Consider the following 12244-nt stretch of genomic DNA (forward strand, 5'->3'; position numbering starts at 1 on the left):
TCTGGTGTGACCTGCCTTCTGTTACAAAGATAGGACTCCAAAGTTCTGAAAAACAGAAAGGAATGATACTGGTGTGTAACAAGAAATAGTTTTCTTATCACTACTTTTGTGAATGAGTGTCACTATTACATATTTAAGATTGTCAGAAAATATACTTTGAGTCACCAGTTGATTACAAAGATAGCACAGTGATGGCCCATTCAGATCAGCACAAGATTGTAATTCTCTGCTGAAAACTTGATTCAAGTCAGTATTTTCTCTTTACGATTATTTCTGGTTTAATACTGTTATACTTATTTGCACAGCTTCTTTTTCTATTTACCTTTCTCCTACTTATTGTTTGCAATTATATATAGTACCCTTTCATTTTATTTTGTATTTTTATGAACGTTTCAGATTTTCTAATTAATAAAGTGCATCCACTAAATTATTCTTTAGTTCCTGAGGGTACTAAACAAATTTTAATACAAAAAACATTTCTTTGCATAGAATTACCTAACATTTCAGGACGTCATCTGCACAATGGTGTTAGCAGGAAGCTACAGGGGGTTCTTAGTTTTTATGCTCTGGGAGAGTACTTTGTAACAGCATATGTCCCTTTTTTTGCTCTGCTTTCATACATTGTGTCACCCACCTCCAAATTTTGTGGAAGGCTGTTTGGAATATAGTTTTGTATAACAATACAATATAATAACATTGTGCAAAAATAAAAATGTTCTTATTTTGCCTTTATTATTACAAATTTTCAGAGTTCCTGGTGTTACAATTGCAACAGATATAATTTGTGGCTTTCCAACAGAAACAGATGATGATTTTCAAGAAACAGTTGATTTATGTAAAAAATACAAGTTTCCTAGTCTGTTCATAAATCAGTTTTTCCCCCGTCCTGGAACACCTGCCGCACGAATGCGCAGGATTCCACCACACGAGGTAAGCTTTCAATTATACGCTTCTGGTCATTAAATTTTCTCAGCTATGGCAGTGGTATGCAACAGACATCACAATTGCTTGAGTTTTAGTGCTTGCTCAGAAATGCAAATGATTAAGATTTCAGTAGGCAGGAGTAATTTCAACTATGTTTTGTATGTAAGGAATGATTATACTTTGGATTTCTCATTCAGAAATCAGATGTCATTGTTGGTTGTTTGTGCGAAGATAATGTTATGCCTCCTGTAAGAAGGGTAAATGTCTACTAGCATGCGTCTGAGTTTAACAGTGGCAAAATAGAGCCCTAAGGAGGCAGGATAGAGGCCTAAGGAGACTATAGTTTATCATTATGCAGTATGGCTGTTCGCATTAGTCAGGATTCCACAACTGTTGTCCTAATATGGAATCAGTGGATTCAAAAGAGCCATTCTTAAAGTCCAGCAGGGTCACAGTGGCCCCTCGTGACTATTGCCCGAGAAGGCAGACACATTGTTTGCTCACTGGTTCAGAATTGTACACCCTCACTTCAAGTGAGGTAATGGGGTTGTTTGCAGTAAGATAGTTGTATCTCTATGGACAGGGTGATGTCTCTTTGAACACCACAGACAGCCTGCACTGCGGCCATTGTTGGGACTTTCCTTGAGATAGCAGCTGAAAGAGGCACACCAACAATGGTGTGCCCAAAATAACATTGACACCGCAGTGGCAGCACATTGCCTTTTCAATCCCAGTTCTGTGGTCAGAATAACAATGGATTTGCCCATTCACAAATAGCTTTTGTCGTCATCACCTGGGCCCAATGCCTGGTGTGATAGTATAGGGTGCCATTGAGAACACAACACAGCTACCTCAGTTTCTTGTAGCTTGTAATGTGGACTGCAGCATTACTTTCTGACATGTTAAAGCTGATGACTGTGCCCTATCTTTGAGGTTGCCATGATGTCATATTTCAATAAAGTAATGCAAGACTGCACACTGCTCTTACTGTCCTGACTTACCTTAGTATCCAGTGTGTTAGATGGTTGCCCGAACCAGCACATTCTCTAGATTTCCCACCTGTTGAAGACATCTCGTGGGTTACTGAGAGACTGGCACACTAACACCCATTAACCACAGTGTTTAATGAACTCTGATAGAGAGTTGAAGCAGCATGGAATGATTCATCAGTCATCCAAATTCAGTTTGACTCGATGCCCAGCCTGCTTGAATTCGTTTCTGCTACCGGTGGTGGCAGCTCTGTAACTAAATCTTGCATCCTTTGTACCTCCTTATCACTTACATATTTAATCAAGCAGAGGTCCAGGATGGAATAACAGCAATACAGAAAGGACTGATTGCTACTCATCTCATAGTGGAGACATTGAGTCACAGACTGATTTGGACCAAGGGTGAGGACACCCTGTCCACATTCTTCCAGAACCTAATCATCTTCTCCCCAATTTGCTTCACCTGCTCCCCTCAAGCCATCAAGCCACCTTCCTTGATGTTGATGTCTACGTCAAGGATGGCTATATCAGTACCTCCATCCATGTAAAACCTACCAACCATGAATAATACCTCCTCTTTGACAGCTGTCACTCATTCCATACCAAGAAGTCCCTTCCACGCAGCCTAGGCACACAAGGTTGTCACATCTGTAGTGATGAGCAGTCCCTCTCTAAATATGCCAAGGTCTTGCGGAGGCCTTTATAGATTGAAATTGCCCCCTCAACCCAGTACACAAACAGATCTCATGTGCCTTGTCTTTCCAGCAGTCACATCCCACGTACCCACTGTCTGAAAACAAAGGAGCACTCCTCTCATGTCTGAGTACTACCAAGGACTGGACCAACTGAATCACATTCTCCTTTGTGGTTTCAACTACCTGTTATTCTGCTGTGCACTATCCTCTCCACCCCTTCCACAATGCTATTCCGCCACCCAACAGACCTACCCAATATCTTTGTCCATCCCTACTTCACCCCTGTTCCCAGCCCCTTGTCTTATGTTTCATATGCCTCCCATAGACCCAGACACAAGACCTGACCCATACATCATCCTGCTACCACCTACTGCAGATCTGTCACAGTTTCCTACCCCATCGAAGGCGGGGCCACCTGCGAAAGAAGCTATGTGGTCTACCAATTGTGCCACTTTCTACATCAGTGCCTCATGTCCCCTCATTAAGCTCATTACCCTTCCCAGCAGATTGCTGCTCCATCAGACACAGCCACAGTTGGGCTCAAGCACCCTGAGACAATGGCCATGTGTGTGCGAGCTGTGCCCGTGAAGTGCGAGCATGTTTTCTACTACAGAAGAAGGACTTAGTTCAAAAGCTTTAATATTTAAGCAGTCTTTTTCATTGTGCCTATATGCAACCCATCACTGCCTCTATGTGGTAGGTGGCAGTCTGTCCTTTCCATAATACATATTTTATTGTCTATGCCACTATACTGTATATGCACTATAAATAAAATTTTGTTATTTGCTATCCATATTTGTGTTTCAGTAGTAATACCCATGGTGTACGGCGCACTTACAGTTCTTGCACAGTGAAGTGATTTAATTTATCTTGGCCTTAGGAATCTCTTGCACCTGTTGGACCTTGTTTCTTATTCTGATGTCTGTTTCTTTTTAATTAATGAGTCATTGAATTTTTGCATTCTTTCACAGGTTAAAAAAAGAACAAAACAGTTGTCAGAGCTTTTTCAATCGTACTTCCCATATGAAGGGAGATGTGGAGAGATATGCAAAGTTCTTGTTACAGAACTGTCTCATGATATGAAGCATTACGTAGGTCACACCAAAGCTTATGAGCAGGTATTATTTTCTGCAAATGTTTTTTGTTTCAAACTAATAGTACATCATTCATTACCAAAATTTTAGTATCCTCCTCCTCCTCCTCCTCCTCCTCCTCCTGCTGCTGCTGCTGCTGCTGATAATGAAGATGAGACTTTACTTTTGTTTTTACAATTAGTTTCATAAAATCCAAATGCAACGAGAAGTAGAAGAAGCAGGATCTCTAGTCAGATCCATACTTTTTCCTTTGATGTTCTTGATATAATGACACAAAGTCTCATAGGTACAAGTAGATTATTTAGACGGAAACAAAAAGTTCACTTTCTAGATGTTAGAAAAAGATGAAAAATGAATGTATCTAGGAGATGTAAGGTGAGAAATTACCAAACTTACCCCAAGGAACAAATGAGAGAAGCTTATAAAACTTCCCCTCTTTCTGTGTGTACCTCCATATCAGTTTATGGCCACAGCCTTCTTGACTAAGTGACTGCTTTCCTTTTGCACTGTATTTTGACTATCATGACTTTCAGATCTCATCTGTAGCAGTGCTCTCCATTGGTCCATTTTGTGTAAGGGAGGAAAAAATGTGACACTACCCTGAAGTTAATGCACACGGATGTCAAAAATAATGTGAACCCTGTAGTCAAATATTTATGGGTTCAGGTTAGAGAAAGTAAGATCTGTAATGGCACATTGTAATTACACTACTGATCATCTTTTAAGCACTGAACCAAATTTTTGTTTGTTTCTGATTATTAAACATCCCAATTCTGTAAAATACACTATCAGGAAGAGACAGGGACGATGAATGTTAACAAGATGTATTCTGGCTTTCATGTGCATCAAGTCGTTAACTGAGCATGGGCCTTTCTCACAGTTTTTTTAAAATTTTATTCTTACATCATACAAGATTGGATAAAAGAAACCCATTCTAAAACTGATGTAACTGCTGGCTACATCTTATTTGTAGTCAGTCAACATCTCATCTTGCTTTGGGTTATCTGTTACAAATTAGAATGTCATTACCGTCAGTAATTGTGTTCTTAACTTGTCATTCTGTTAACACTGAATTCCCATTAGGTATCATTACTTGTAATTTTGTTTCATAAAGTTACTCACTTGGTCTGTTATAAGACATACTCTCATTGCTAGTGTTTTTGTCCTTCTCATACGTTGGTGCCTTAATGTGCCTCTTCTCACTTCCATAAAACAGAATAGGTTTAGAGATAATGGCATACATTGTGGTTTTGAAATCATTACTTATGTGCTTGCCAAAGTGTTTATTAATGGACCTTTTGAGTTTCTTGTATATAAGGATATTGTCTTCTAGATCAGAGTTAACCCCGTTAATATTTATAATGCAGCCCAAATATTTAAATAAAATTATCTGTTGCATTATTTCCTCATTTACTACCATTTCCATCCTCTTTAAATATTTTCCTCACATAATCATTGCTGATCGTTATATTCACATTTTATATTCCTATGATTTTGTGGAATTTCATTACATTCCTATGAAATTTGTCTTCTGACTCCACTGTTACCTGGCTGTGAACAAGATTGTTTTAATAACATTGTTACTCTCAAAGTATGCTCCTATTGAATTTGTCTTGTTCCAATCTTATTTATGTCCTTGATTGACTGGTAGGGACATTACAGACTCGTTGTCTGTAAATCCTTTACTTATTTGATCATGTAGGAGTTTGATAGCATTGATGTTTTATAATCTTTTAGTGTATTACACAATATTTCTTGCATAATTTTGCTTCTGATAAAATTTCATTCTTATAAGTGACCCTGTCTTTCAGCGTCTGTTACCCATTCACCAAATGGTTAACTGCACTTTTCTACATGAAACTAATAGAGCATCAGTAGCAAGACTGATCACTTTCAGACCCACAGTTTAGTTAATGATTTCACAAGTTAACTTTATTTCATCGGTACCCTCAGTCTCAGAAATGCCAACATTTGTTTGAAAAAAGATGCAGAACTTCTTTCATAACACATGTTGTCCAACAGCTGTTTCTCCTGTCTAGTTGTTGTCCTGTTTGCCAGGTTTCTCCTAGTGTAAAACTAACTTCTTATATAAAAGTGATATTTGTGGGGAAAATTATGCATGCGTGGAAAGTGTAGGCTAATGGGAAATGTTGGTGGTATATTTGTCACGGTAGACAAGCCACTCACATCCACTGAGACAGAAGTTGAAGCTACATGCGATATAGTTTGGGTAAGGCTCTGTATTAAGGGTTAGCATAAATGTATGATTTGATCCTTTTATCGGCCACCAGACTCACTCCCTGATGTAACCGAAAACTGTACAGAAAACGTCACTTCACTAGTACACAAGTTACCCAGTCATACTGTAATAATCAGAGGAGACAACAATCACCTGACAATAAACTGTCATAATTACAGTTTTGTTAGTGATTGGCATGACAAAACATCCTGTGAAACATTACTAAATACCTTCTCTAAAACCACCTAGAAGAGATAGTTTGGAACCTAATTCACGATGTAAGTATATTCAGTCTAATGGCAGCAAATAGGCCTGACGTGTTTGAGGATGTACATATTGAAACAGTGATCATGAAACACTTGTGGTAACAGTAGTTTCCAAAATACAGAGAGCAACAAGTAGAAAGATTTAAGATTAAAGAGGCAGTAGCATCATATCCTATTGAGGAACTTGAAACATTGAGCTTAGGATAGGAGCATGTAGAGGAACTATGGCTCAAGTTGGATAGAAGCGTTCATGATAGGACTCGCTGCAAAGAAACTTCTAAAGAAACAAATACTACTGCATGATAGATGTGAAACAAACCAAATTGCTGTAGATATAGATATGCTGAATGTGTTTGGCTATCATTATGCAAAGATGAGTGAAGTATGTACCAGTGTCAGTGGCACTGAGAAGCACCTGAAATTAAAATTGAACGAAGTTCCAGGGCCCAACGGAATGTCTACTGAATTTGTGGCTGAGTTAGCCCCACTTTTAAAAATAACCTACTGAAGACCGTCAAAGAAAAAAACCTGTACAAGAAGGCCAGAGGAAATCATCCACAACACTACCTTATAATATACTTGACATCCAGGTGTTGTAGAGTCTTAAAACATATTCTGAGCTCAAATATAATGAGGTATCTCGAACAGAATGACCTCCTCTGTGCCAGTCAGCACGGAGTCCAAAAAATCATGTGAAGTCCAACGTGTGCTTACCTCACATGACATCCTGAAAGCCATGTATCAAGACAGGCATATAGATGCAGTGCTTCTTGACTTCTGAACAGTGATTCCTCATGATTATACATTCTGGGTGTTCACAATTTTTTGATTCAGACAATTTTGAGAACATGAAATAGCATCTGCATTATAACAGTTATGCTTATCAACAAGTTTATACAACTACAGGCACTGCCAATAATAATAACAATAATAATAAGAAGAAGAAGAAGACGCATAACTTACATGATGAAAGAAAGAATTGCTCTTGTGGATTTTTGTTGTTTTGTACATAATTAAGTACAGTTTAGGGCGATAACGAAATAATGTGTGAGATTTTGCAGTTCTCCATTTCACATTTCTGCATAAATGAGAGTTTTTGTGCTTTTCCATTTTTTGAGACACATGGACAAGATCCGTAACAAATTTATTAGTTCACGAATTTACTTCTGGGCTGAAAACCAGATATTCTTGCACTGCATCCACAGAACAACTTGTGCTAGCTGTACACTTCCTTGTCAAATGTTTGATTGTAGTCACACTTATTTGATGTAGTCACTCTCTTAAACAAAGGGTTTGTTCTTGGAGAACCTAGTTCCTTTGTGGCCAACTTTTGCTGGTAATTTACTTTTCTGTTCCCAGAATGAGATTTTCACTCTGCAGTGGAGTGTGCACTGACATGAAACTTGGCGGATTATAGCTGTGTGCTGGATCAAGACTTGAACTCAGGGCCTTAGCCTTTTGTGTCCAGTTGCTCTACCGGCTGAGCTACCCAAGCACCACTCATGACCCGTACTCACAGCTTCACTTTTCTGTTAGCATTTAAAATAGATTCAACATAGTTTGTGTTCACGCTGCACATGAAAGACGATTCCCACACAATAAACAACAAATTCCAAACACAAACTACTATTTGTGGAAATGGTTAAACTCAAGTAGTAATGTCTACCAGCATGGTCACTTGACTAAAATACAAGTGAGGTGTTGAGATTCGTAAGAGCCTAACGCACACTACCCTCAATCCCACATTTAAGCGAATATCAGAGAAACCAGTGACACAGCTCTTTGTAAATTTTCATATGCCTACAGCACAGATAAACCTTATTCACCTTAATATCAACAGATTTCAGAAGCATGAGTAAATGCTACAAACTCACAAATGATGGTGACGTGCATTAGGCCCTTATGATTATCAATGCCTTGAACGGATTACTGTATGACTAAATTCATAACTTCATATGCAATACCTCATTCACAAACCCACAAAATAGGTTTATTGTCAGTACAACTTCAACATATACTGATGTCCTATCTACTGTTACTATATAGTGAGTGAATTAGCATATCTGAGGAGTGTGCTATCATCTAGCAGGATTTATGCCAAACAAATGAGGATAAAAATCTGCTGCATGTGCTACACCACTGGGGTGGCACTGATTTAAACTTCTAGTTAACCAGCAAGGGCTAGATGTGCACAGCATGACACATGCACGTTGTTTATCAAATCTGTATGTATTTTGCCCATGCAAGTCACGCATGTGCAAAAGCTCCTTAAAACGTGCATAATTGAAGGCGTGTTCACAGTCGTGTTGCCAAGTTTCACAGAGTCTAGAAGAGCAGTGGTGTGGTAGATTTAACTGTCGTATCTTTCAGACTGCAGCATCTGTCTTATGTTTAACAGCATTCAAAGAAAAATAACAAATAAATCTTCAAGGTGTCAAAAGTTAGGGTATTCTTGTGCTCTTACACAGCAGCCGCCACTGCTTCTGAAACACATTTGCCTCAGTCCAAATGACATTTACTGTCAAAAGTGGTTTATTGTGAGAATTTTGGTAAAGTGTACCACATGTACAAAGGATACCACGTATAGAACACTAGTGGGACTCATTCTTCAGTATTGCTCAAGCGTTTGGGACCCCCACCAATGGTAGTAGTTCAGAAGCTGGTGCTAGTTTTATTGCTGGTAGGTTAATCAACATGCTACTATTATGGAGATGATCCATGAACTCAAATGGGAAGCCCTGAAGGGAAGATGGTGATCATTTGTGAAATATTATGAAGAAAATTTAGGGAACTGGCATTTACAGCTGACTGCAGAATGATTCCACTTCTGCCAATGTATATTTCACCCAAGGACTGCAAAGACAAGATAAGAGAAATTAGGGCTTGTACAGACATGTATAGACAGTCGTTTTGCCCTCAATCCATTTGCGAATGGAACAGGAAAGGGTATATGTTTAGAGGTGGAATTGATGGTTCAATCCTTCTTCCCCCCAACCTCTATCCCCCCTTTGCTCTCCTTATTTAGTAAAAGTCCTAAATATCTAATTACTTCTTGCTGCATTCCCCATTACTTTTCTTCTTTGATATTCCATATTATCTATCAATTTACCTATGTTTTTGTATTGTTATTTACTTTTTCTACTGCATTTCCATCGCCTTTTATTTATTATTTCATTTTATTTTTATATATTTTTGATTTAAATATGGATGGCAAGTGCTGGCAGAAAGTAGGTAATTTAGGAGTAAACGTAAGCATTGAATTTTTTGACTGGCACACAGATAAGAATCTAGCTTTTGAATGAATATGTTTTTAAAGCTACAGTGCCCCCTCCCCCCCCTTTTTACACACACACACACACACACACACACACCTGTACAGCTGCATTGTGCCAGCTGAATAGGCAGTGGCAGTCCCCGGAATGTGTACTCAGATGGCACAATTTAGGTTTACAGATGTGTGTTCTAGTGTGGGCACAACTTTGTGCTCAACTACTATTGCTGTATTTTCTGTCTCTTAATTTTATGAAAGATATTATTTACTCGTGTGTTTCATTCAATCTTTCCATTCTGCTGCACGTACTTAGCTTAACAAGTAAGTGCTTTCATCACTTGTTTCTTGCTTTAATGCTCTATTATTATTATTATTATTATTATTATTTAAATATCTTCAAATTTCTGTTGTCCGTAGCAATTCAAGTTGAAATATTGAATTTATTGCAAAAGATTATTGAACTATGGTGCAACATTTTCACCAGATGGAATGCTCTTTCAATTGCACCCTTCTTTAAGTATTAATCCTAATTGCCATTATATATTGATCCCCCCGGTCTCTCTCATGCATTGTACCCAAATAATTTTGAACTTGGTATCTTCTGCTGACATTAGTTTAATGACTTTTTTGACATTTCACCAGCACAAGTGGCTGCTATTCTCAAAGATACACCTCTCCATTATTGGTGGTGGACTGAGCACTACCAGCAAGTGAAAGTGAATCTTTGAGAATACCAGCTAATTGTGCTGGCAATACCACAGAATAATCATTAAACTAATGTCAGCTGAAGATCGAAACAGAAAAGCCAACAGGCCATATATCAACAAATGCCCAAGAGAGCCTCAACAGTTGTGTGCTAGAATTCTTTGTCTTCAGTCCCACTTAACACTATTTCTCCGTATGGAAACCATACAACAAACAGCCAAGAATGTACACTTCACACAGATGAAGGGAAACAGTCAGTTGTTTATGTGTACTATGAAGGCTTTCACGACCGGATGACATATCTTCTGGTAAACCTTCCGGAATTTAAGGTCGTGGTCCATGAAACTTGAAATACATAAACATAGGGATAATTTTAATCGGAAAGAAGAGACCATGAAACTTAGTGATATTTGGACAGTAGCACTACAGAATTGCTAGACAGTTTTATCCGTGGCGAGATTATGATCGATAGTTAAGTTTTATCTCTGACAAAGATTATCTCTGCACATCACGTGCAACTCTGGTCACACCCACTTTCTACGATATATAAGTCGCTCTCAGACGTCCGACCCGTCAGTCGGCAAGACTCACCGGAGGAGAAACTGTTGTGTCTAGACAAGACAGCCTAGACACAATGAGAGGAAGCCGAAAGGCACGCGCTTAAACTCACGCAGGCTGGCATGAGGTCTGAAACAGGATACGTAATGAATGCTATAAAGAAAAGTATGTAGCTTCTGGAATACTTAACTTTAATCCATAATTGTAGAACATCTCTTGTTACGGTACATGCTTCATAATATTAATCATCAATTGAATACGGCGCCTTGCTAGGTCGTAGCAAATGTAGCTGAAGGCTATGCTAACTATCGTCTCGGCAAATGAGAGCGTATTTGCCAATGAACCATTGCTATGAACGTCGGCTGTACAACTGGGGCGAGTGCTAGTACGTCTCTCTAGACCTGCCGTGTGGTGGCGCTCGGTCTGCGATCACTGACAGTGGCGACACGCGGGTCCAACTTATACTACCGGACCGCGGCCGATTTAAAAGCTACCACCTAGCAAGTGTGGTGTCTGGCGGTGACACCACAGAAACACCCCTCTGAAGATGTCCAGCGCAGCTCTTGACAAAATGTTAGGAGCTGAAGAGTTTCATGGACCACGACCTTACATCCCGGAAGGTTTACCAGAAGATATGTTTATGTGTACGCCATTTAAGTAAGTAATAGTCATGAAGTGTGTCATATACATTGTTGTGCCTTTTACAAATGGACACTTACTCTAAATAATACATACAGTTATATTTCATGTACAGAATATGCCTAGCTAAATATAGATATAATCACAAAAGTCTCTACTTAATTTTGATAGAGGAGGGATGTTAGTAGCAGGTGTACTCTGATATTTATAGAGTATTGAATATGGTAATTTAAATATACAAATATGGTCTGTAGAGTAACAGATTTGTACAAAGGTGTATGACAGTAGATACACTCATTTGTGTATCAAGCAGATCCAGTAAACAAAAAGACATGGGAAAAAGTATTATGTATACTTTTTTTTATTATTTATTGTAGGTTTTGGTGCCCAAGCGACCTGAACTTCTTGGAAAGGTGATAACCGTGAAGATTATTTCAACAACTAAGCATAGCATGATAGCAGAACCTTTTGAAGATGCAGTAGAAGAAATTTTCACTTCTGCACATGTGAAGCATAACTGTTCTAGTGAGAAAGTGCCTAAGGATCTTAATAACTTATTACCTTACACACTGTTGTTTGTCATTTTAGCAATTGTGGCAAGGATGATGTGGTTTACATTGTAAATGACTTTAAAATAAACATCAATCCAAAGCATTTTATAGTATCTGTATATTTATATCATAGCCTGTGTAATTGGTTCCCCAGTAGAATATTCCAATCAAAATACAGTAGATAAAACGGTATCATATGTGTAATTTTAAGTACAAAAGAATTTTCCTGTTTATTCTCCCTCACAGTCTTTGATATTACTCCAGTGAGGTCTTGGTGTTTAACAGATACCGTTGACAGGAGATATACACTTAT

The 12244-nt window shown here is 38.5% G+C and overlaps 1 protein-coding gene across 2 annotated transcripts in view; it reads left to right on the forward strand.

Moving 5' to 3' along the window:
- Positions 1-12034, forward strand: part of LOC124789562 (threonylcarbamoyladenosine tRNA methylthiotransferase) — a 127120-nt gene extending 115086 nt beyond the window's left edge. For both annotated transcript variants that reach the window (XM_047256965.1, XM_047256966.1), the window contains 3 exons: positions 750-930; positions 3580-3726; positions 11758-12034. In XM_047256965.1, coding sequence (XP_047112921.1) covers positions 750-930; positions 3580-3726; positions 11758-12003 — 574 coding nt within the window. In that variant the 3' untranslated portion in view covers positions 12004-12034. The remainder of the gene's footprint in view (positions 1-749; positions 931-3579; positions 3727-11757) is intronic.
- The last annotated feature ends 210 nt before the right edge of the window (positions 12035-12244 follow it).

This window comes from Schistocerca piceifrons, chromosome 3 (genome assembly GCF_021461385.2).
Source record: "Schistocerca piceifrons isolate TAMUIC-IGC-003096 chromosome 3, iqSchPice1.1, whole genome shotgun sequence".
Taxonomy (NCBI): domain Eukaryota; kingdom Metazoa; phylum Arthropoda; class Insecta; order Orthoptera; family Acrididae; genus Schistocerca; species Schistocerca piceifrons.